At 44.5% G+C, this 26,868-nt stretch overlaps 1 protein-coding gene across 4 annotated transcripts in view; it reads left to right on the top strand.

Moving 5' to 3' along the window:
* The window catches only part of ACVR1 (activin A receptor type 1), a 74,664-nt gene extending 63,020 nt beyond the window's left edge, over positions 1 to 11,644 (top strand). For 3 of the 4 annotated variants that reach the window (XM_069732971.1, XM_069732972.1, XM_069732969.1), the window contains exons 8-10: positions 1,104 to 1,301; positions 8,738 to 8,868; positions 9,984 to 11,388. In XM_069732971.1, the coding sequence (XP_069589072.1) occupies positions 1,104 to 1,301; positions 8,738 to 8,868; positions 9,984 to 10,118 (464 nt within the window). In that variant the 3' untranslated portion in view covers positions 10,119 to 11,388. Of the gene's footprint in view, positions 1 to 1,103; positions 1,302 to 8,737; positions 8,869 to 9,983 lie in introns of all 4 variants that reach the window. The other variant, XM_069732970.1, reaches the window with a different exon arrangement.
* The last annotated feature ends 15,224 nt before the right edge of the window (positions 11,645 to 26,868 follow it).

The raw sequence follows: 26,868 nt of genomic DNA, 5'->3' as shown, positions 1-26,868 counted from the left end.
TAAAAATGGTGCATAATGAATTCGTTGCAAAAAATAAAAAGTGCTTGAAATCAACATTTTTAAAACCCTCCCCCAATTAAAGGCACAAAAAGAATCTTGGGGCTGTAAGGTTACCGCAGAGTCATTCCTCTTCTGATGTCTTAAAGGATATAAAAATTGAGATCTATATTAGAGCACATCTGAAAAGAAAAAAAAGGACAGGAGGCAATTTTACATCACTCAATTAGCAAATTTTGCTCAAAAAATTCCATTGTTTTTCTTTTATGCAGTTCTTAAAGGGGTTGTCCAGACTTTGGACACATACGTTCTATGTGACTGCAGACTTGTGAATCCTGCCTCGCATGCAATACCCACTGTTAGGATTTTCCGGCGCTGGGAGCAGCGGGCACATGACTGCAAGTATGCGATTTGCACACGTGGTCACGTACAGACTAGACTTGTGAGCTCGGACACGTCTTGTAGATATATATATGGCCGGATGCATGCAAGTCGCATACTTTCGGTGACACGATTGTCTGCTCCTGGCGGCGGATCCTCATAGTGCGTGTGATGTGAGGATTCACAAGTCTGCAGTCACATAAGCTACAAGTCTGCAGTCAGTTTTAGGCCAGACAACCCCTTTTAATATTTTAGTTATTTTTTAAAGTAACGCTCGTTACCCCCAACATTATCTGTTGGAGGACAGGTGAGATGCCCCCCCATGAATTTTAAATGTCGGACGATCCCGCTGTTGTTGGAGAGTTTGTTCGACTTTAGTCAAAAGTGGCCTTTAATATGTCCCTTACCTTGTTTGTGTATCCAGCGTTCAGTAGTTTTTTAATTTTATTTTTGTCATTTACATTAATTTCGATCTCATTTTATTATACCTTGAAAATTCCTTTAATTCAGCATAAAATAATTTAGTGACTAATAGTCCGGAGCTTGTTTCCAGCAAAGACCTGCAATATAAAAATGTAATGTGAAATCTCTGAAAACAATCAGTTTATCGAATAAAATTCTGTTCTCTTCCTCTGTTTCATGTAATCCAGATTTTTGCTAATCCGCGCCTACCGTATCCTTGCCTTCCATTGGCGCGGCTCTGACTCCGGGCTCTTCTCTTTCAGGATTGGCTGTGATTCACTCGCAATCAACCAATCAGCTGGACGTCGGGAATAACCCCCGAGTAGGAACCAAGCGGTACATGGCTCCTGAAGTCCTAGATGAGACCATCCAAGTGGATTGTTTTGACTCTTACAAAAGAGTTGATATTTGGGCTTTTGGCTTGGTCCTGTGGGAAGTTGCCAGACGCATGGTTAGCAACGGTAAGCTGTTTCTGTTTTCGGTCTCGTACCACGTGTTGACACTTATTTATTTATTCCCCCCCCCCCCCACTCTGCTGGCTCAGACATTCTCAGAAGCGTTGGCTCAGACGGCTATTTTGAACTCTTATAAAATGTTCCTTGTGTTTAATTCGGGGTCGAACTGTCACCCAGTTTTAGGGATTGTGTTACTGTTTGTGTTTTGTTGTTTGTCTGGCGTCTTGATCGTGCCAACTTGTAGAAGGTAGGAACGAAATTGTTGTTTTAGATGTAGCTGGCATGCATTATACCAAGTGAGCACAGAAAATGTGGTTCTTAAAGGGAAGTGATAATCAGAAAACGACTTAAGGTACCTTCACACTCAGCGACGCTGCCGCGATACCGACAACTATGTCGATCGCTGCAGCGTCGTTGTGTGGTCGCTGGAGAGCTGTCACATAGACAGCTCTTCAGCGACCAACGATGCCGAAGTCCCCGGGTAACCAGGGTAAACATCGGGTTACTAAGCGCAGGGCCGCGCTTAGTAACCCAATGTTTACCATGGTTACCAGCGTAAACGTTAAAAAAAACAAACACTACATACTTACCTTCAGCTGTCTGTCCTCCGGCGCTCTGCTTTCCTCTGCACTGTCAGCGCCAGTCAGCCGGAAAGCAGAGCGGTGACGTCACCGCTGTGCTTTCCGGCTGGCCGGCGCTGACACAGGATGCAGGAGGAGTGCAGAGAAGCACAGCGCCGGGGACAGACAGCAGAAGGTAAGTATGTAGTGTTTGTTTTTTTTAACGTTTACGCTGGTAACCATGGTAAACATCGGGTTACTAAGCGCGGCCCTGCGCTTAGTAACCCGATGTTTACCCTGGTTACCAGTGAAGACATCGCTGAATCGGCGTCACACATGCCGATCCAGCGATGTCAGCGGGAGATCCAGCGACGAAATGGGCAGCACGGTGGCGCAGTGGTTAGCACAGCAGCCTTGCAGCGCTGGAGTCCTGGGTTCAAGCCCCCACTAAGGACAACATCTGCAAAGAGTTTGTATGTTCTCTCCGTGTTTGCGTGGGTTTCCTCCGGGCACTCCGGTTTCCTCCCACATTCCAAAGACATACTGACAGGGAATTTAGATTGTGAGCCCCAATGGGGACAGCAATGATAATGTGTGTAAAGCGCTGCGGAATATGTTAGCGCTATATAAAGATTATTTGGCAGCAGCTGCCAAGGCAAACAGGATCATGGGGTGCATTAAAAGAAGTCTGGATACACATGATGAGAGCATTATACTGCCTCTGTACAAATCCCTAGTTAGACCGCACATGGAGTACTGTGTCCAGTTTTGGGCACCGGTGCTCAGGAAGGATATAATGGAACTAGAGAGAGTACAAAGGAGGGCAACAAAATTAATAAAGGGGATGGGAGAACTACAATACCCAGATAGATTAGCGAAATTAGGATTATTTAGTCTAGAAAAAAGACGACTGAGGGGCGATCTAATAACCATGTATAAGTATATAAGGGGACAATACAAATATCTCGCTGAGGATCTGTTTATACCAAGGAAGGTGAGGGGCACAAGGGGGCATTCTTTGCGTCTGGAGGAGAGAAGGTTTTTCCACCAACATAGAAGAGGATTCTTTACTGTTAGGGCAGTGAGAATCTGGAATTGCTTGCCTGAGGAGGTGGTGATGGCGAACTCAGTCGAGGGGTTCAAGAGAGGCCTGGATGTCTTCCTGGAGCAGAACAATATTGTATCATACAATTATTAGGTTCTGTAGAAGGACGTAGATCTGGGTATTTATTATGATGGAATATAGGCTGAACTGGATGGACAAATGTCTTTTATCGGCCTTACTACTAACTATGAAATAAAGTTCTGGACTTTCCTCAGCGACCAACGATCTCCCAGCAGGGGCCTGATCGTTGGTCGCTGTCACACATAACGATTTCCTTAAGGATATCGTTGCTACGTCACAAAAAGCAACGATATCGTTATGTGTGACGGTACCTTTATTGTTTAAATCGGGCTTTTGATTTACATGTATATTTAAAAAAATTGGCGGCTGTCGGTCTCGCGGTCCCAGCCCCAGTGTGAAAATTGCAAGATTTAACGTTATTTTTGATAATTGTGACCTGAACATAAAATGACAACATGAAGAGCAGACTCGCCAAAACTTTGTCAAATGACAAATGCACTCGCAGGGTGCAGCAGGCCCCCGGTAATAAATGCTAAAGCAGCACAGGTGCAAGCTACTGATGAGAGCAACCACCCACTCGCCCAAACATTAGAGGGGTTCGCTGCCTAGTCGCAACAATGCACACAGGTAAGGCTTGCATAAGACACTATTCACACAGATAAATGTGATGCACAGTGTCTGGACAACCTATTGATCACGCCCATAGTATTAGCATGCGGGCCGTCCAGCACTATATATATACATGCAACACACAAGAAACAACATAAAGGTGCCCTGCCACACCCTATAAAAAAAAAATGATAAAAAGCGCAAAAAAGATGAAAAATTAAATAATGTAAATAATACATTTGATGAGGTATTAGTTACAATTTTGGCCAAAATGGATAAGCTTGCAATCCAACGTCAAGGGTCCTCATCAACTTGCAAGTCGTACTCTAATACATTATTTAATTTTTCATCTTTTTTGCACCTTTTTATCATTTTGCAGGGTGCGGCACGGCCCCTTTATTTAGGGCGACATTGCATAAAAATGCAATAACGAGCAATCAAAATAAAGTATCTGAACCAAAATGGTATCATTAAAAACGTCAGCTTGGCACGCAAAAAATAAGCCCTCACCCAACCCCTGATCACGAAAAATGGAGACGCTACGGGTATTGGAAAATAGCGCAATTTTTTTATTTTTTTTTAGCAAAGTTTGGAATTTTTTTTACCACTTAGATAAAACGTAACCTAGACATGTTTGGTGTCTATGAACTCTTAATGACCTGGAGAATAAAACAGTTCATTGTTAGGATTTAGTGAACCTAGCAAAAAAGCCAAACAAAAAACAAGTGTGGGATTGCACTTTTTTTGCAATTTCACCGCACTTGGAATTTTTTTTCTGTTTTCTAGTACATGACATGGTAAAACCAATGATGCCGTTCAAAAGTGCAACTTGTCCCGCAAAAAACAAGCCCTCACATGGCCATATTGACGGAAAAATAAAAAGTTATGGCTCTAAGAGCGAAAAACAAGAACGCAAAAACGGAAAAGGGCAAGGTCTTGAAGGGGTTAAGCACCATCGGTCTCTACTGACCGAATACCACAGGTGGCGTCATGAACAAACTTTTATTCTTAACTCCCTTTAAAGCTTTAAAGACCTTTCCCTTTACTTACCGTAACGTCCCCGTCAAGTACCGCACCCGGTACCGAGTACCCCACTGCCCTGGTGGGCGACTCAACTTTGCGTCATGAACAGGATGTGCCCGGGGCGAACTGCTGGGGGCGAAACATCCTATAACCACAGTGAACACCATCAACACAAAAAAAAAACAAAAATAGTGGAATTAGGTTTGTTGTTTTCTTTTTTTTTTTCATTTCACAGCCTTAGAAATATTCAGTTGGTTATTTATTTTGCATCTTGCAATTTTCACACTGGCAACTTTGCCTCATTTTAATCTCGTGCTTCCTGTCCTGTAGAAATGACTTTTCAGCAGTCCCATTACCATCACAGACAGACAGCACTGCAATGACTGATCACACCTCTGTATAAAGTTGGTAACACGGGACCTACAGTTCACAATAAATGACTTCGTCCCCCCTCACTGCATGATGCACTTTTCCCCGATTAGCCTGCTCATTAATTACTTCCAAGACAATTCCCTTGAGTAAAGGTACCGTCACATTTAGCGATGCTGCAGCGATATAGACAACGATGCCGATCGCTGCAGCGTCGCTGTTTAGTCGTTGTGTGGTCGCTGGGGAGCTGTCACACAGACAGCTCTCCAGCGACCAACGATGCCGAGGTCCCCGGGTAACCAGGGTAAACATCGGGTTACTAAGCGCAGGGCCGCGCTTAGTAACCCGATGTTTACCCTGGTTACCATTGTAAAAGTTAAAAAAAACAAACAGTACATACTTACATTCCGGTGTCTGTCCCCCGGCCTCAGCTTCCCTGCACTGTGTCAGCGCCGGCCGGCCGTAAAGCAGAGCACAGCGGTGACGTCACCGCTGTGCTCTGCTTTACGGCCGGCCGGCGCTGACACAGTGCAGGGAAGCTGAGGCCGGGGGACAGACACCGGAATGTAAGTATGTACTGTTTTTTTTTTTTTTTAACTTTTACAATGGTAACCAGGGTAAACATCGGGTTACTAAAAGCAGCCCTGCGCTTAGTAACCCGATGTTTACCCTGTTTACCAGTGAACCAACGATCTCCCAGCAGGGGCCTGATCGTTGGTCGCTGTCACGCATAACGATTTCGTTAACGATATCGTTGCTACATCACAAAAAGCAACGATATCGTTAACGAAATCGTTGTGTGAAGGTACCTTAAGTTTAATGCTGCCAAGATTCATGTCCTCAACAGGAGCGAGGAGTCTAATATTTGACCCAATTTGAAAATTGCAAATTTTTTTTTTTTAAATCTAAATAGCGATATGAAGCACTAAAAGAAGAAACATTGAATATTTTTGTAAAGATGCATTAAATGTACCCCCTCCCATAATTTTAAACATTAGGTTATAGAATTAGTATTTTAATTTCCTTGTTTTCCCGTTGTGATTTGTCCTATCTTTACAATGTTCTGGCTCAGTGATGGCCTGTCATTGGGAACGTGCGGATTCTATTGTAAATCAATAGTGTTATCTATATCGAATGGTTTTTTCACACACTTGATAGTAGAGATGAACTTTGTCTTTGGTATAGGATAGGAATGATCTATTATATAGCTTTGTAGAACTAAAAAAACAACTAGTTTTCTAAGTTTTTGCTTTGAGTGACTTTTTTAGGGTTCTTTTTAACCCCTCTGGTTTCTGGAAATGTATATTTTTCCTCTTGCTGTGCTTCTAGAGTGGGCGGGCACTTCCTGGTGTGCTGTATGCTCTGAGCCAATCAGATCTTTAGCCTTTTCTCCCCTCCCCTCTTATTGCATCTCACTCTTATGGAAGCAATACTGCAGCAGCATCCCCCTCCTATCCCTCCTATCCATGTCTACTATGTATTGGAGCACATAGGGTGGGTTTTTTAGGTGACTAAGGAGGTTTTTTAAATGTTTACAAAGAGTGCAGGCAGGTAAATAGACTTAAAAAAAAAAAATGCCCTTCTTCGATGGACCGGTGGGTATCTGTAAAAAAAACGTGTGCTCAGGAGACAAAAAATAAGCCCTCACCCAGCCCCATATCCCGGAAAATGAAAACGTTACCGTACTCTGAAAATGGTGACACAAGGGAAATGTATTTTTGCTTGCAAATTTTCTATTTGATTTTTTCACCACTTAAATAAAAAAAACAAAAACAAAACTAACAAAAAAACCAACAAACTATACATGTTTCGTATCCGTGTACTCATATGGACCTAGAGAATCCAATCGCCAGGTCAGTTTTACCATATAGCAAATATAAATTACGGTAAGTGAATTAAAAAAAAAATAAATAAACAATTGTAAAATTGCATTTTTTGCAATTTCATCACCCTTTGATTTCCTTTTTTCTGCCTTCCAGTGAATCGCATGATAAAGTGAATGGTGCCATTTAAAAGTACAACTTATCTTGCAAAAAAATTAAGCCCTCACACGGCTATGTGGACGGAAAAATAAAAGTTATGACTCATGGAATAAGAGGAGGAAAAATTAAAAAAATTGCAAGTTTGCGAAAGGGTTAAATGGAAAAAATAATGAAGAAAAAAATTAATAATAAAAATCCCTGAATATGTCTATCTTTTAATTCAGTTAGACTGCATTCACCTGTGTTTTGCGTTTTTTAAGTATGGACTGGCCCCTGAGGCTGCGGAGTTTGGATCAGGAGATTCGCCGCCGGTCCTCACGGACCCCGGCATATAAATCCGACTTTCTGAAATAAGTGACATATACCCAGAGTTTCTATGTTGTTCTGTGCCCCCAGGGAAAAAAAATACAAATATTTTGTCTATAGCCAAGTGATTGATTTCCTCTCTGGTGAGAACATGTTGTGCTGATTTCCTTCCTCCTACGTAAGAACTGCTTATAAGGATTATGACCACGGCTGAGGAGTATGGTGATCCCATATGGCTTCCTATACAAGTTCTTTAGACTTTTACATAATCCAGTAATTTTGATATTTTATATTCTCTGAACTTAACCTTATAATTGCCAGATCCGCTTTGTATGCGCATGCGGTATTACGGAGCGGTAATACAGCTGGAACGGACTTCATATTTTACATGGATTTCATCTAGTAATGTACCATGTAAGAAACTCTTCTCGTTCTTACTACTTCAAAGGACTCTAGCTAATAAGTAACAGTAAATCCACAATGTGTAATCCCTGGGCTGTCTCATTAATGAGAATCCTCCATATCGCTGATAGGACTCCTGCTTATCTGCCTCACATTATGGATGTCCTTGAGAAGTCACATTTTTAAATTAAAGGGGTCATTCTCTGTGGCAGCTAATGTAAAACTATCCGGTCTTAAAGGGGCGGTCCTATTAGGGCATATGGACATCCCAAAAGGAGGTCTCCTGCTAAGGACCCTCTTGTATAAGCATGAATATAATGCTGGCTCGTCTCGCCCTATTGCATTAGTCCTTCGTCTGAGATCCCTGGCTAAATCTGCTTTTTCCAGACCTGGTGATGGTGACACCATGATCTATACCTGTGCAAGAAAGTGTCGGTGCGTTTAGTCACTGCCCGATATGATCTCCAGGAAGAATGAGGCCGCATTCACACGCAACATTTTTTTTTAAAGAGCAAATAGCTGCATGTTTTTCAGAAATCTCATTTACTTTTTTTTTCCCCCTGTCTGAATGTGAAAATTGCATTGTTTCTTACTTTTTTTTTTTTTAGTCTGCAGTATGTCAATTTCTTTACCGTTTTTTTTTCTGCGTTTTTTTTACTCAAAGAAAGCAATGAGAGATTTTGATGCGTTTTCGATAACTAAAACCAATTTTATTGAACGTGGACTGTAGATAAATCACATGTCATCCTCGCCAATACAGTTTTTACGTAGAGTTTTGGCTGCTGAAAAACAAAAACCTTTAGGCTTACGCATGCTATGACACCCAATTCACGTTGGCTGGTCCTACTGAAATCGGCAATTTTCGCCAACAGTCAACTAATGTGTTTGTCCAGCGTTCTAGAGCCGGTGTCCACTTTTCCTGATGTGATGGTCCCCCATTAATCACTGATCAGCTACTGAGATCTCCAACAATCGGCAGAGATGGCGTTCGGTCTCTCTGCTGCGCCACCACCGTTATACAGTCTGTGATTATTTTATTAACCCAACATGTCTCCTAATTTCCAGGTATCGTCGAAGATTACAAACCTCCTTTTTATGACGTTGTTCCTAATGATCCAAGCTTTGAGGATATGAAGAAAGTTGTCTGCGTGGATCAACAAAGACCAAACATTCCCAATAGATGGTTTTCTGACCCAGTAAGTATTCTCTCCCCCCCCCCCCCCTTTTTGTTGTTTTTGTATATTATGAGTAATTTAGACACCTTTATATACCATGATTGATAAAATGAGCACATTTACAGGTATTTTTTTGTACACACTGGGGGCACTTCTGGGTCATCTTAGATGCATGGCAACTTTATTGCATTGCTTGAGAACAGATTGGAAGGACGTGCAATATTTCTTTCCATAGTCGAAGCAAATGTTATTTATTTTAAATTTGTACATTTTATTTAATGTAATGTAAGGTCTATTACAGAGTAATTTTTTAAAAATTTTTATTACCTTTTTAGGTGCATTTGGATAAAATCCCCTGTAGCCAAGTTAGGAATTTCTATTCATCTATGGCATATCTGTTAGATATAAGTATCTGTAGGTGAGGGTCTCGGAGGTCGGATCGGTAGCTCTCTTGTGAGTGATGCCACTGGCAATGGAGAGGCTCCAAAGGCCACACATGAGTTCTGTGGAAGTTCACAAAATTTGAGCATGCTTGCACAAAATTTTTCAGTAAATGGAGAGAAGTGCACATGCATGGCTAGTCTAGTGATAAGCGAGCGTGCTCAGATAAGGTGTTATCTGAGCATGCTCGTGTCCTAACAGTGTATTCAGCATGCTCAAAAAAAAAATGCTCGAGTCGCCGCGCCCACATGTCTCACGGCTGTTCAACAGCCGAAACACATGCAGGGATTGTCTAACAGGAAATCCCTGTATGTGTTGCAGCTGTTGAACGGCCACGGGACATGTAGGCACGGCGGCTCGAGCATTTTTTTTTTTTTTTTTTTTTTAACATGCCGAAAATACTCAATTAGGACACAAGCATGCTCGGATAACCTCTTTTCTGAGTACGCTCGCTCATCACTAGTGGCCACCTCTCTTCCAGGTATCCCCAGATATGGGGCCCTATTGTTGAGATGGAAGTGGAACCCACCACTAGGACCCTCACCTCTCTAATCCCTCTGGTTTTCCCCAAAGGATCTGCATCTACCCCGAAAACATTCTATAATGTAATGTGGTAAAGTGCAATATCATATTTTACACAGGTTTGTAAGAATGTACTATTACTAAATGGCTATATATTTTTTTTCTCCACTCAGACGCTAACATCGCTGGCTAAATTGATGAAGGAGTGCTGGTATCAAAACCCATCGGCCAGACTCACAGCCTTGCGCATCAAAAAGACTTTAACCAAAATTGACAATTCCCTAGATAAATTGAAATCGGACTGCTGAATGCCAGTATAAAAGATTTAAAAAAAAAAAAAAACAGATTCGGATACAGTGCTTGCTTGCCGAGGTGTAGACTTTTTTTTTCATTTTTTCCAAATTGCAAAAGTCGAACTTCTACCGCCTTTTAAAGACAATCCTGCTATTGCCCTTTGGGATACGACTTAAGGTTCCTCTACCGGTGACCTGGCAGGATCTTGGCTATCAAGTTCTTTACAACAAAAAAAAATCCCTTAAAAACACTTGGAAAGATTTACACCCTTATAAATGAGCATGAGGAGTAGGTGGGGGGGCTACGTTTTTTTTTTTTGTTTTTTTTATTTGGACCGATCTGGGCATTAAAAGCTACATTTTTGGAAGTGGAAGAAACTGTTTTTACCGTGACTGCCCTCTCCGTTCCCAAGGATTTCACATGGATCTTGGCAGATTTTACTTAGCAATATTTCGTGTGCGTCTCCGTTCTATTGCACTAGAAATTCTTTGCATTCCTTGCTTGCACTGTTACGGTTTAATTTAATGACAGATGCCAAATATATGGTTGGCCGTGTACGGATCTGTGTTCTGACTTACACCAATTTATTTCTGGGGAATGTGTTTTTTTTTTTTTTTTTTTTCTAAAGCCTGATATACAAGTCGTCAGCATTAGCTGGATTTTACACGTGTACCGATGTTTACAATAATGCTGAACATAAGAATTTTTTTTTTGTAAACTATATAAAAAAAAAATAACTAAATTTATTTATTATTGGCGCACTTAAGTTTCCAAAAGCAAAACTGAACAGTGCAAATGGTTAGCGCTATATTATATTTTCTTCCAGCTTTTCACAACTCCTTTTGTATCACTTTGATGATGAGGAAAAGACTTTTGTTTCCCGTATGATCACGTTGCGATTTCACACTATTATTATTATTTCTTCTCCATCCCGAGAAGCGCGTGCTCTTGAGTTTAGAACTCTATATTTGGAATCCGCTGTCGCTCTCCTCATTCCCGCTCATATTTTACTGACATAGGAAATAAGACATTTATGTTTCCAAGTTTTCCATAGCGAAATTCTGGAGACGGGAATAGGAGGGGAGGAAGGTGAGATGCCTTTTTGTTTTAAGCGATATAATATGTTGCATTGTAAACTCTGCCAGAAAATAACTATTTTGTTTTAATCTACTTTTTGTATTTAGTAGTTATTTGTATAAATTAAATAGAATGTTTTGAAAACTAAATAAGATTTTTTTTTTTTTTTTAATTTTGCTGTATTAAATAAGAATATTATATACGGTATACATTTATTCAATTGCTTTTGTTTCACCACAATAATAATGTTTTTGTTGGTTTCCAAATCGAGCAGTTTCTGAAATCCCTTCGATTGTCCAGCTAAGGCAAGGTTCATATCAGCATTACGGCCAGCTGGACTGTGACATGCTGTACGTCTATTAAAATGTATGCCTCATCACATACAGGCTATAGAAAAGCGTGGGCCTACTTGCCTCATTCCCCACAATAAGTAAAAACTGCTTTTGATGCTCATACAGATCCATCAACTGCCTCAATTATCATACTTTGTAACTTACGACTAACTTTTTTTTTTTTTCTCGTAATCAGTGTGTTGCCAGCACTACATGAACTGGAACTTCCTTTCTCTTACTGCCCAGCATGCATTGCTCTTGCCATTATCCATTGGCTGCCAGCCCTAAATGGAAAGCCTGCCACTGTTATGACTGTAAGATGTTCCCCTGTTTGTCTGACAGACACTAAATCTGTTTCTATGCCGTTTGAGACTAATTACACCCAAAGGCTTTGTTCAGACAGTTTTCTAGAGTGAATCCTTCTCAAAACACACTTTAAAAATAATTTAAAAACTTCCCATTCATTTTTTATTGAAAATCCACTTTGCTATTCATATCAGTTTTTGAGGATTTTTTTTCTTCTAGGTTTGCAAAACGCGTGGTGGAAAAATAAATTGCATATCCAGTAGGATCCACTTCAAACTAGACACTGTCAAATCCAAAGGCTGGAAAAGAAAACACTGGGGGGTGGACTTTCCAAACATCTTTAGAGAGGTTATCCACTACTTTAGCATTGATGACCTGTCCTTAGGTTAGGTCAATAGTGCCTGATCAGTTGGGGTCTAAAGGTACCGTCACACTGAACGATATCGTTGCTTTTTGTGACGTAGCAACGATATCTTTAACTAAATCGTTATGTGTGACAGCGACCAACGATCAGGCCCCTGCTGGGAGATCGTTGGTCGCTGGGGAAAGTCCAGAACTTTATTTTGTCGCTGGATCTCCCACTGACATCGCTGAATCGGCGTGTGTGATGCCGATTCAGCGATGTCGTCACTGGTAACCAGGGTAAACATCGGGTTACTAAGCGCAGGGCCGCGCTTAGTAACCCGATGTTTACCCTGGTTACCGTTGTAAATGTAAAAAAACAAACATTACATACTTACATTCCGGTGTCTGGTCATGTCCCTCGCCTTCAGCTTCCCGCACTGACTGGTTACATTTACAACGGTAACCAGGGTAAACATCGGGTTACTAAGCGCGGCCCTGCGCTTAGTAACCCGATGTTTACCCTGGTTACCCGGGGACTTCAGGATCGTTGGTCGCTGGAGAGCTGTCTGTGTGACAGCTCTCCAGCGACCAAACAGCGACGCTGCAGCGATCGACATCGTTGTCGGTATCGCTGCAGCATCGCTTAGTGTGACGGTAACTTAACACCCGGCATCCTCACCTGTCAACTGTTATCAGTGGCGGTGGCTGCCGGTTGAAAATACGCAGAGCTGCTCTGTCTTCTGATAAAGGCCGAGGCCGGGTGCTGCACATCTGCCTCTTATTCAAATCAATAGTAGGCAAATGTGTAGCACCATGCGGCGGCCACTATCAGAAGACGATCAGCTCTGCAAGTGAGTATTGCCGGCAGCCACTGCCAACACCAATAATAACTGATCGGCAGGGGTACCCAGTGTCTGATCCTGATCAATCAGACACTAATGACCTCTCCTAAGGAAAAGTCATCAATACTAACATAGTGGACAACCTCTTCAAGGGAAAAACTCCTCAAAAATAGAGCGATTCCAAGCTGTTTCCACTTGAAAAACTCTTCTTGATTTGTCCAACCTCAAGAAAAAAAAAAAGCTGTGTGAACATAGCCAACCAGATTTTATGGTCTGTAAGTGATGCAGACTTTTGTGTTGAACAATAATATTGGAGATCTTGACTTTTGCCGGAGATCCTACCTGCGCCAGTGGAGCTGTTATCCTACTTTGCCATTGTAGGTTCCTAAGATGTTGTTTACTTCCACAGCCTGGCCATCTTTATGTAGCTAGCCACTTAGTGCTGCCCAGAGCTTGGTGGGTTACCTTTCATGGAACGCTTTCTACCCTCAGCTGCAGACACGCACCTTACATAAATCTGCATAAAACAGGGGTAGAGGCAAACCGTTTCAGTCCGAAAATGCAGCAGCGTTCCTTCATTCCGTTTGCTTTTGGCCTACTGGGTTATCCCACAATGATGGCACATGAGCCTGCTGCCTTACGGCACTCACATCAGGACTTTCAGGCATTACATATGGTCAGTAATCTAGAGAAAACCAGCTCTCCGTTGTTGAGGCAAGAGTTTTGACACGGAGCAAACCATTCTTGCCCGCTATGCTACAGTGAAGATCCAAAGAAGAAAAGTCCTCAAACCGTGTTCCAAGTAAGAAGGTAAACTTTATTCCAACATGTTAAAAGGCTGAGACATCTTTAAGTATATATTCCAGTGTAATAATAATTGCCTTTTTCCTATGTGTTTGACTGTAACGCTGTCCTTATCCATGAATAAGAAATGGTTTACCGTCTGAAATGCGTAGGGAAAGGAAGGAGTTATTACACTGGAATATTCGTAAAGATGTTTCATCCTTTAAACATGTTAGAATGAAGTTTACCTTTTTTTTCTTGGAACACGGCTGGAGGACTCTTCTTCGGAACTACATGTGGTCTCGGTGTGCTACATATTTCTCCAGCACCAGACCTTTCAAGATCTCTTCTTCCCCCTTCTCTCAATATCACAATCATGTTTTCCCTTTAGAATCTGATTCTGCGGGGGGGCAGTGCTGACATTCTGCAACTGTCTCCTACAAGATACCAGCCATTGTTTCCTGATGATTGGACATCTACTCGATGCAAAGCAGAACAGTACGAAAATTATTGTATACAAGGCAGCAGTGGGGCTGAATCAATATGGGCAACAAAAAATCCAAGGAGAACACAAGAATGGCTGGAACGAGGATATTCATATTTACACACCATTTTTTACACGGAAGTGGAATTAATACATCATTATTTTTTTTACTTTTATGCATACAAAAGTTTGAGGTAATGAATGGTACTTTGGCTACTACCCTCTCAAATCTGTGTACTGAAGGAGCGATAAAAACGAGAAGAGAAGAAAATGGCAGTGGGGAGTATTAGGATCGGGCATGTTAAAATATGACATGTCAATACTGGCTATACTAATCAACCCTGCAACGCAAACCACCTTCACTTATATTTCAATTGCAAAAAAATAAAAATGTGCAGAATATTTTTACTAATAAGATATATTTTTAAACTTGGCTTCCTTTTTAAAGTCAACATTAGTGTTGAGCCACCTCCCTAGTGTTCGGGTTCGGTTCGTCGAGAAGGGACGTGTTCAAAGAACACCGTCGAACCCCATTAAAACCAATGGCAGGCAAACACAAACACATACAAACACATGAAAAACACAGAAAACACCTTAAAAGGTGTCCAAAAGCTGACAAACTACTCAGAAGACACAAACACATGGAAAAGTCACAACTACATATAGTCATGCGAAAAGAAAAGAGGTGGAGGAGTAAAAGGAGGAGACACAGATATAGGCATGTCATGCCCTTCTAAAATCAAGAAAGGCTGGAGTAAAAATGTAAACTCACTCTACCAACACTCAGACGTCTTGACAAAAAAAATAAAAATACATCTTTAGGTAGAATGGCGGCGGGTCCATTCAGAACACGTTCCTTAGAAAACGTAGTGGTACCCCTGTTTGGCGTTGTGCCAAAAAATGAAGCCAATACATTCAGACTAATCCACCATTTGTCATATCCAAGGGGCAGGCCAGTAAATGACAACATCGACGCGGAACCAAGTACAGTACTATGTACTGTACCTCCTTTGACGAGGCAATCAGGCGGGTCAAGAAGTTGGTAAGGGGCACCCTAATGGCCAAAACAGACATTGAGGGGGCGTTCCGGTTACTACCTGTGCCTCCGAATAGTGTCCTCCCATTGGGCTGCTTCTGTGAAGGAGCATACTACATAGATCGCTGTTTGCCCATGGGGTGCTCCATATCCTGCTCACTATTTTGAGGCGTTTAGTTGCTTCCTCGAATGTGTCGTCATGGACGTTTGTAAGGCGGCATATATTATCCATTACCTCGACGACTTCTTATGCCTGGGCCCAAAAGATTCGCCACAGGGTGAAAACACGCGGTTGTCCACCTGTGAGAAGGAGAGAACTGGAGGGAGAGTGGACACCCCAGAGCCGAGGGGTTAGATTGAGAAAGAAAGAAGGCGGTGTAGCTTGCTTCATGGGTGGGGTACTCTGCTGAGTAGCAGAAATTGCTACTAGGCCCAAAAGGATTTCCTGGGCCAAATGCCGTTAAAAAATAGTACTTAGGTAAACAGGCGGTGTAGCTTCCTTCATGGGTGGGGTACGCTGCTGAGTTGCACCAAATTCTACTAGGCCCAAAATGATTTCCTGGGCTAGATGCCGTTAAAAAATAGTACTTAGTTAAACAGGCGGTGTAGCTTCCTTCATGGGTGGGGTACGCTGCTGAGTTGCACCAAATTCAACTAGGCCCAAAATGATTTCCTGGGCTAGATGCCGTTAAAAAATAGTACTTGGGTAAACAGGCGGTGTAGCTTGCTTCATGGGTGGGGTACTGTGCTGAGTAGCACAAAATGCTATTAGGTACAAAACGATTTCCTGGGCTAGATGAGGTTACAAATTGGTAATTAGATCAACAGGCGGTGTAGATTGCTTCATGGGTGAAGTGCGCTGCTGAGTAACACCAAATTCTACTAGGCCCAAAAGGATTTCCTGGGCCAGATGCCGTTAAAAATAGTACTTAGGTAAACAGGTGGTGGGTGGCTGGGCTACTCTGTTGACTAGCAGACACTGAAGCTTTGGAGCAGACCTCTGAATCCCAGGCCATAGTATGAGGAAACCACTCTGCAGATGACCCCACCCACCTGGAATTGACGATGGCAACGTCATGTAAAACTCAGCAAGGGGACTAAATAAGAGTCTCCATTTTTTCCAAAATTTCGGCCACAGACGCCACGTTTTTTTTAAACGGTTGGTGAGGTGATTTTCAAAAATCATCAAGCTTTTAGTCTCCCTAAGATGACACGGGTAGAAAAATCCTTGTGGATTTAGGATTTGTTCATCTTGATGAACGTTAGTCTGTCTACATTGTCACTGGACAGCCGCGTGCGCTTCTGTCAGCACACCACAAACAGCGCTGAACACACGTTCAGAGAGAACGCTGGCTGCGGGGCACGACAAGATCTCCAAGGCGTGAGTGGGGAGCTCAGGCCATTTTTCAAAATGAGCAAGAGTTCAATTCCACAGTCATGGCATCGATGTTAACTTGGAGATACTCTTGTACCTTCCCCTCTAGGTGTTGGCTGTGCGTCAGACTTCTTGTCTCCTGTGGCCTTGCAAAGGATGGTCTAAAAAAATCTTGAAACGATTAGAAAAAATTGCTGTTACCACCAGATACGATGTTACTGGTACGGTTTGAGTGATGACTCGATAGTCCCACGGTTGGCAAGTTAGAACTCAGAGATTCACTACGTGCACCATTGGTGTTTTGTGGAAAAGCAGATGTTAGATTCTGTAACAGTCTCTGCTGATACTCCTGCATGCGTTAATCCCTTTCTATGGCAGATCCCCGGTACAAAAGCAAATTTGGCAAAATAATTCTTAAGTGTGTGGCAACCTAGTAGTCGGCATTACTTCGGATTCTGACAATCCGAGGGTCATATTGCAGGTAGTGCATCAAGAAGGCACTCGTGTCTTGCGCATCCAGGAGAACCAAGTCTTTGTTGTCATGGTGGTGGCGAGGTCAGAATCATGCTTCCTTCGTCAGCCCTCTCCCCCCAACCTCGCACAACAGAAATTTGATCAAGGTCTCCCTCATCTGATGAGTCTTCCATGCCCAGCGCCAGTTCGTCCTTCACTTCTTCCTCACCTCCTGCACCTTCCTCAACAGTTGGCTGCTACCATGCGCCCTCGGTAATCCCTCTCCCCCAGCCTCCAATGCCAGCCGCCTTGGTGCTGCCAACCTTCTTGACCTTTGAGATATGATCCCTTCCACATACGACTCCTGTTCCTCCTCCTCTTGTTCCACTACCTGACTCCGAACACTGTGTAAGGTGTGCTCCAGCATGTAAATCACCGGAATGGTCATGCTGATAATGGCATCGTCAGCACTAAACATCTTCGTCGTTATTTCAAACCTGTGCAGAAGGGTGCATAGGTCCCTGATCTGATACCACTCCTGCAGCGTGATTTGCCCCACCTCTTGATCTCGTTGGCCCAGGCTATATGTCATAACGTATTGCACCAGGGCTCATCGGTGCTGCCACAGTCGCTGCAACATGTGCGAGTTGAATTCCATCATGTGGGCACATCGCATTTAAGCCAGTGAACTGGCAGGTCCAACGACTTCTGTAGAGATGCAAGTCGTCGAGCTGCGGAATGCGAACGGCGGAAGTGAGCACACAGCGACCAGGCCCTCTGCAGAAGCCCATCTAGGCCGGGATAGTGGGATAAAAATTGCTGGACAACCAGGTTCAAAACGTGAGCCATACAAGGCACTTGTGTGACATTGCCCCGGTGAAGGGCCGCACCCAGGTTTACAGCATTGTCGCACACAGCCTTCCCTGGCTGCAGGTTGAGTGGAGACAACCATTGATGGAACTCGGTCTCCAGAGCTGACCACAACTCCTCAGCTGTGTGACTCACATTTCCCGGACATTTCAATGTAAACACTGCCTGATGCCGTTGAGCCCTGGTGACAGCATAGTGTGACGCCCAGGAGACTGGGGTACCCAGCACTGGACCAATGGGGTCTGTCTCTTAAGCGGGATGTCACGGGTGGCTTGACCCGGTGCTGTGGCCTCAGGCAATGCACAGTGTAAGGGGTATCATGAGGGAACAGGCACTTACTTGATCAGCAGCAGGTTCTCCCAGCGGCGATGATCCCAATCCTGGATAGATGGCTATTGTCCAAATGAAAGTCTGAGGCACTGAAACGTTTAACCAGTTTACTTTAACATAAAAGGATTTACAACCAGTCCTGTCACCGGAGTCTGTATGGGAACTCTGAGTTACTTTGACCCTGCCGGGGTCTTCGCCTCTTATTGTACGCAATTTCTGTGTGGCCCTGCTGCTGTATGTGAACTGGCTGCCGGCCCAATCTGTCCCCTCCGGGTCCTGGTTCGACGGGCAACCCGAGTCCTTTTATCGGCTTACCCCCTCCAGGAGTACCGCTGAACTCTGTGTCTGTTGCTGCGTCCGGCCCTAGTGAAGCTGATATCACCTCACGTTTTTCAGGTTGCTGTATTATATATAATGAATACAGCCACGGATCCGGTATCCATCTTTGCGCCTGTTCTGGGTAGTGATTAATGCTACCCGATTCTCACCATGTCCTTTTTCTCTGTCCCTTTTCTCCTCAGGCCAGTGATTTGGGCCTGGAAACCGTCATAGGGCTGTTAGAAATTCAGCTGTATGACCTCTCACTTTCAGCTCCTTAGCCCAACTGCCATTTCTTCTCTCAGACCAGAATGGATCAAGGGGAGTCTCTGGAGCTCCCCCTTCTGGCCGGAGGTGGTAGTGCAGTCTTGCTATTTTAGTATTTGTATTTACTGTCAGTAACTATTTTTGTGGCAAATACCCCTAGGGGTGCCACATTCCCCCTTAGTTAAGAACAGTACTCCGGGACTGTGGGACGATAACATTTTGAAATAACAATTAATATGTACAGAGTCTTAAAAATGAAAAGTTACAAAAACCACTCAAGGAAACAAAAATAGAGTTCTGTAAAAAGTCACTTCAAATAGCGTCCATTAATACAGTTCTATCCTTGAAGGTACTAGGAAAGGCACTGCACTTTGTGTCCAGGAATTTAGTTCCATTTTTCCAACGGAGTTACCAATATAAAGTCTAAAGAAAGTTCAAAAAGAGCAAAAAGCAAAGTTCAAAAAGCAGTCTTTCCGGAGCTTTGATTTAGTGCCTCCGGGCTGATAAAAAGTTCAAGAATATGCAAGAAGTTCATACAGACAAGTCTCTGTAGGTACTGGGCTTAAACGTTGCAGAATGATAACAATGACTATAGTTTTATAGTTGGTAGTCTGCATACCTGGCCGGTAATTGACCCTGGGTACTACGCTGTGATCTACGTAATAGCGGTATCTCTCCATGTGGTGTACTACTGTCTACTGCGGATGTAGTATCTGCCCTCTCTGCTAAAGATAATTCCACGACTATGGAGTTGGCAAGTCCACCGTGAATGGGATTACTCTGATCAGGAATCTGTTCTTCCTGGCCTGGAACCTCCCGTATTACGGGGTCAGCCTCTTCCTGTCTTGGGACTTCTGGTATTGGGTTCGGTGTTGGGTAAAAGGCCACCATGGGAACCACTACTGCACCATGGTATGTTAGTAGGGTTTTGGGAAAGTCTCCTATACAGGTGTGATACACTTCCTCTTCTTTTTCCTTTACTGGTTGAACCTGTATGGGTTGAATAACTTCTGGTTCTGGCTGGACAACTTCTGGCTCTTTCAATGCTTCCGGACATAATTTAAGATTGTCTCTTGACACTAGTACAGATGTTAAGCCTCCGTTTTTGCTAATGAGACACATTTTAGGATTATCCATTCTTGTTGGTAAAACTGTGTAGGGTACGGCTTCCCACTGATTGTCTAGTTTATTGGTTCGACGATTTCTCTTGAGCACTTGGTCACCCGGTCTTAATGGGGTCGCTAGAGCATTCTGGTTGAAAGATCGCTCTTGTCTTTCTCTAGTTTGCTGAAGGCTTCTTTCCACACTCTCTTGCACTTGGCGATACTGCTTTTGCCGTATGATATCCCAATTGGAGTCTTGAACTTCTGCGTCTGGTTTCAGAATTCCCATTTCTAGATCGATTGGTAATTGGCCGGGTCTTGCACGCATAAGGTAAGCTGGGGTGCAGTTGGTGGAGCTCACTGGGACATGATTATACAGATCCACCAAGTCAGGCAATTTCTCTGGCCATTGATTCCTTTCTGTCTCAGGTAAAGTCTTTAGTAGGTCTATTACAATATGGTTCATCTTCTCGCATAAACCGTTTGTTTGTGGATGATAGGCCGTCGTCCGGATCTTTTTGCAACCATACATATTACAGAATTCTCTGAAGATCTCTGATTCAAAGGCTGTACCTTGGTCGGTGAGAACCTGTTCTGGATATCCATGGGGTCTACAAAAGTACATTTGGAATGCTTTGGCTGCTGTTTTTGCTGTCAGATCTTTTACGGGTACTACTACCAAGAAGCGTGAATAATGGTCCACGATGGTCAAGGCATAGACATAGCCGGACCGGCTTGGTGTCAACTTCACGTGGTCCATGGCTACAAGTTCAAGTGGTTGTTTGGTGATTATGGGCTGCAGTGGTGCTCTTTGGTTCTTTTGATCGTTTCTTCTGAGGTTGCACGGGCCACAATTTCTGCACCACTGTTCGATTGATTTTCTCATCCCGACCCAATAAAATCTTTCTCTTAGAAGTACTTCTAACTTTTTCCAACCGAAGTGACCAGCACCATTATGGTAAGCTTCGAGGACCATCTTCACATCTTGTTTAGGCACGATAATCTGCCAAACCAATTCATGTGTTTTCGGATTGGTGTACCTTCTACAGAGCTTCCCTTGATACAGGAACATTTTGCCTCTCTCTTTCCAGAGTTGATGCGTCTCTTCTGGGGCATCCTCATCGGGATATGCACTTTGCTCAGTCAGCAGTTCCTTCACCAACTTCACAGCCGGATTGCTGTCTTGGGTGTCAGCCCATCTATGGTGTGCTAACGGATTAAAATTCACCTCTTGTTGTTTCTGAAAGGTACTTGACTGATGATGTTTTGCCTTGGGATGATGGAAGGCTGGTAGTTCAATTTCTTCAAGCTCCCCCGTTTCTTCTTCTACATCTCTCAAGTGTGGCATCTGGGATAGGGCATCGGCATTTCCATTCTTGCGACCTGCTCGATACTTGATTATGAAGTTGTAATTAGATAACCGGGCTATCCATCGCTGTTCTAACGCACCTAATTTGGCAGTGTCCAGGTGGGTCAACGGATTGTTGTCAGTATAGACAATAAATTCTGCAGCGGCCAGATAGTGTTTGAAATGTTCAGTCACAGCCCAAACTACTGCCAGTAGTTCCAATTTGAAGGAGCTGTAATTTTCTGAATTTCTTTCAGTAGGCCGGAGCTTTCTACTTGCAAAGGCGATGACTTTCTCCCGACCTTCTTGCTTTTGTGACAGCACCGCTCCTAGTCCCACATTACTGGCATCAGTGTAGAGGATGAAAGGTTGATGGTAATCTGGGTATGCCAGAACCTCTTCTCCGGTTAGTGCCTTCTTTAGTTGTTCAAAGGAGTCTTCCCTTTCGTCGTTCCACTGAAAAGGAGGGTTTCGGTTTGAAGGTTTCTTCGTCTGCCCTACCAAGGTGTCTTGCAAGGGTGCTGCCAACTTGGTAAATCCTTTTATAAATCTGCGATAGTAACCCACCAATCCCAGGAATTGTCTCACTTCTTTTGCGCTGGTAGGTCTTGGCCAATCCCTTATGGCGCTTATTTTCTCGGGATCTGGTGCTACTCCCTCCGAACTCACGATGTGTCCCAGGTACTGTACCTTTGGCTTGAGAAGGTGACATTTGGATGGCTTGACTTTCATGCCATACCTGGATAAGGCTTCGAACACTTCTGCCAGGTCTATTAAGTGTTGTTCGTAAGTCTTTGAGTAGACGATCACATCATCTAGGTACAGGAGGACGGTCTCGAAGTTCTTGTGTCCGAGGCAGCATTCCATCAGCCGCTGGAAGGTACCGGATGCGTTGCAGAGTCCGAACGGCATGCGATTAAATTCACATAGACCCATTGGTGTGGTGAATTCCGTCTTTTCCTTATCTCTCTCAGCCACAGGGACTTGCCAATACCCGCTTGTTAAGTCTAAGGTGGAAAAATAATTAGCAGATTTCAAAGCAGTTAAGGACTCTTCTATCCTAGGCAAGGGGTAGGCGTCTTTATGGGTGATGTTATTAATCTTCCGGTAGTCTACGCACATTCTCATGGTTCCGTCCTTTTTTTTGACAATCACTAGAGGGGCCGCCCAGGGGCTACAGCTGTCTCTTATTACCCCGGCCTGTTTCATCTCCCGCAGCATATCTTTTGCACACTGATAGTGAGCGGGCGGTATGGGTCTATAGCTTTCTTTTATTGGGGGATGGTCACCGGTGGGGATTGTGTGTTCTACCCCTTCTATCCGTCCGAAGTCCAATGGGTGTTTACTGAAGACTTGTTCATATTCCGTCACTAGCCTATACACCCCTTGTTTTTGATGGGTAGGCGTTGAATTTATGCCCACGTGTAGCTGTTGGCACCAATCCTCCAATTCTCCATCTGAGCCGTTGACTTCCACCTGACAGGTTGGTTCTAAGGGCTCAATGGTTGTGATGGCATTGTTGTCAACAGTATATAGCTTTGCCACTGTAGCATACCTTGGCAAAGTGACCTCTTCCTCTCCACAGTTCAAAAGTCGTACCGGCACTTGTCCCCGGTGTACTTCGACTACCCCTCGTGCTGTGAGTATAGTGGGCCTGCTGTCGGTGTGCACTGGTTCTATTAAGGCTTGATAATCTCGTCCCTTAGTACCAATGGCTGCTCTACACCATACCAGCATTTCTGTTTTTGGTGGGATTACAATAGATGTCGGATCACTTACCCTCACACTGCCGATTTCTCCACCTGCAACTTCTACCTGTTGCCTTAACATCAATACTTTTATTTCCCTCCGGAGAACTCTCTGCTGGTAGGATTGGGCAGTTTCAGCAATTTGCTGTAAGACAGAAATAACTTCGGCAAAGCAGTTCTCTAACACATTCATTCCTATCAATACAGTTGGTTCACAGTTCCGCCGGTCAACAGCAACAACAATTATACCCTGTTTCTTCAATTCTACTTTACCAATCTTTATGGTCATCTCCCTGAATCCTAGTTTCGGTACCAACTTACCATTACTGGCCCATATATCTAGTTCAACATCAGAGGGCCCTTTATCAATATCTGCATCAGCCCAGTACCTCTTATAAAGGATATACGGTATAGATGAAATCTGGGAACCTGTGTCCAGCAAAGCGTTGAGGGGAATTCCGTCCAGCACGATAGGGATAATGGGTCGTCCTCCGATGTACCTGTCGTGCCAGGGTGTTGGGCCTTGAAAGTTAATTCCTGCGAAGCGGCCCGCATTTCCAGGGGATTCCCGTTTAAATCACAATCTCGTGCAAAGTGGCCTGGCTGCTGGCAACGGCGGCAAATGGGCTGTCCATCCGGTTGGTAGCGGTCGCGGGGTCGTCCTCTCCATGTCGGGCATCTCCGGGGTCTCATCCATGGAACATCTTCTCTACGGTTTGCCAACTCCATCTTGGGTCCTCTCATCTCCTGCATGATTTTAGCCATTGAAGCAACATCATCAGTTAAAGAGTCAAGCTTTTGTTGAAGAGCCTCATTAGTACTGCGCTCCAGGGGCTTAGCAATGGCCCCGGACATAGCTGATGTCACTGGCACTCCCTGTTGTTGAGGAACCTCTGCCATGGGTTGCACAGGCTCCTGATCCCGAGGTGCCTCTGCCAGCTGGAGACGTATAGCGCTCTCCTTTAATTGGGCAAATGTCAATTCAGGGTTCTTAAAAACAAGCATGCTCACATGCCCCCGGTGAGAAGGGGTGTAGAGTCCCTCAATAAATTGATCTCTTAGCAGTTTATCCGCTCCGGTGTTAAAAATGGGTTCAGCCAGTGTAAGTGATTTAAGGGCTTCCTGCAGGTTTAAGGCAAAGTCTCTCACGCCCTCATTAACTTTTTGTTTGCAATTAAAGAATCGTATTTTAGCTTTGCTGCTGGCCGTGGTTTCAAATGTAGCTTTTAATCCAGCAAATATGCGTTCAACAGTGCCTTTTAGATCAGCTGCCCATGCTGTGACTTCTCGCTTAGCATGGCCACTTAACTGCATCATCAGGAGACTAACACGCTGAACTTCACCCACAGGGAACATGTCAAAATGGGCCAGCATCTTTTCTCTGAAATCGTCAAGGGTATTAGGCTCACCTTCATACATTGGAAGCCATGGGCCACCCGGGGTATATGGCATCAGCACCGGCATGATGGGCGCCACTCCTTGCACCGCTGCGCTACCGGACTCTCTATCGACACTCTGTCTTTCAGCTGCATTAGCGTCGCCGGGTGCTGCGGCGTCTCCGTGCTGCGACATACTGTGCCCCCTTAGTTAATCCGGACCCTTCCGGTTCTCCGCTTCCGTCGGGATAGTGTAGATTCGTTCCGCTGTGCAGCAGGATTGGTTTGCCCCTTGCTCTGACGTCAGAGCGCTCAGCTTGGTGCCGCCCACAATGACGCCCCCTGCTGCTCCCGCCCGCCGCGCGCTCTGTAATGGCGGATTCTGAAGCTTTTCAGTCAGACTGGGGCTCAGGTAATGGCGTAGCTCAATTAACAGTCTCGTGCCTAACGGTTATGAGGTGATGGCGGCCATCTTTACTCCATTATAACCAATGGGGAAAAGTCACTTTCAATAGTTTTTAATGGGAAATGGAATTTTCTTTAATAAAGTCAATTTTCAAGATTTTTCATCCAAGTTTTCACAGTTTTGGGCTCCAATCACGGCACACAATACCCGGTATACGGGCTGGCTGAATCCTGTTCGTGACGCCAATTGTGACGCCCAGGAGACCGGGATACCCAGCACCGGACCAATGGGGTCTGTCTCTTAAGCGGGATGTCACGGGTGGCTTGACCCGGTGCTGTGGCCTCAGGCAATGCACAGTGTAAGGGGTATCATGAGGGAACAGGCACTTACTTGATCAGCAGCAGGTTCTCCCAGCGGCGATGATCCCAATCCTGGATAGATGGCTATTGTCCAAATGAAAGTCTGAGGCACTGAAACGTTTAACCAGTTTACTTTAACATAAAAGGATTTACAACCAGTCCTGTCACCGGAGTCTGTATGGGAACTCTGAGTTACTTTGACCCTGCCGGGGTCTTCGCCTCTTATTGTACGCAATTTCTGTGTGGCCCTGCTGCTGTATGTGAACTGGCTGCCGGCCCAATCTGTCCCCTCCGGGTCCTGGTTCGACGGGCAACCCGAGTCCTTTTATCGGCTTACCCCCTCCAGGAGTACCGCTGAACTCTGTGTCTGTTGCTGCGTCCGGCCCTAGTGAAGCTGATATCACCTCACGTTTTTCAGGTTGCTGTATTATATATAATGAATACAGCCACGGATCCGGTATCCATCTTTGCGCCTGTTCTGGGTAGTGATTAATGCTACCCGATTCTCACCATGTCCTTTTTCTCTGTCCCTTTTCTCCTCAGGCCGGTGATTTGGGCCTGGAAACCGTCATAGGGCTGTTAGAAATTCAGCTGTATGACCTCTCACTATCAGCTCCTTAGCCCAACTGCCATTTCTTCTCTCAGACCAGAATGGATCAAGGGGAGTCTCTGGAGCTCCCGCTTCTGGCCGGAGGTGGTAGTGCAGTCTTGCTATTTTAGTATTTGTATTTACTGTCAGTAACTATTTTTGTGGCAAATACCCCTAGGGGTGCCACAATAGTGAGGAGGTGTGCAGGATTCCTTCTGTGCAGTTACAACGCGGGTGACATTACCAGACAGGCTTTGGGTGCAGGTGGAGGACCGAGAGGAGGTTGAGGAGGCAGAAGCAGTGGAGTAACTTCTAGATACAGAGGATCGACGAACAACTCGTGGCGACGGCAAGACTTGGACAGCAGCCCCTTCTCCTGATGTCGCCGTAGTTACCCAGTGCCCAGTCACCGACCTGTAACGCCCCTGTCCATGTCTACTCGTCCAAGTGTCTGTGGTGAAATGCACCCTGTCACACACAGAGTTTCTCAAGGAAGCAGTGATGTTGTGTGCGATATGCTGGTGTAGCGCAGGTACAGCTTTCTTTGAGAAGTAGTGGTGACTTGGCATCTGGTACTGGGGCACTGTGACGGACATAAGGTCTCGAAAATCCTCTGTGTCCACCAGGCGGAAAGGCAGCATTTCTGTAGCCAACAGCTTGCTGATGGAGAAATTCAACCTCTTAGCTTTGTCATGGCTAGGAGGAAATGGTCTTTTACTCGTCCACATCTGAGGGTTGGCTGCCGTGCTTAGATGGAGTTGAGTAGGGTGTCCCCGGCAAACTGCTGGTCTGTGAAGAAGGTGCAGGCGGAGATGTTATGTTGCCTTGATCAAAATGTCGATGTCGGAGAGCGCTTAACACCAGCAGGTGTTTCCACTTGCAAATGTCCTGACGACCTGCCAATCACACTGGCTGTTGCGGGTAAAGAGGTGGAAGGTCTGCATCCAAAACTATGTGCGACTGCTGTACCCACAGTCACAGAGGATGAAGAGGATGCGGATGCACTTGATGGGGCAG

The sequence above is a fragment of the Ranitomeya imitator genome, chromosome 7 (assembly GCF_032444005.1).
Source record: "Ranitomeya imitator isolate aRanImi1 chromosome 7, aRanImi1.pri, whole genome shotgun sequence".
In the NCBI taxonomy this organism is placed as follows: Eukaryota; Metazoa; Chordata; class Amphibia; order Anura; family Dendrobatidae; genus Ranitomeya; species Ranitomeya imitator.
Note: the sequence above shows the minus strand (reverse complement) of the source record. Positions and strands in the feature narration are given on the sequence as shown.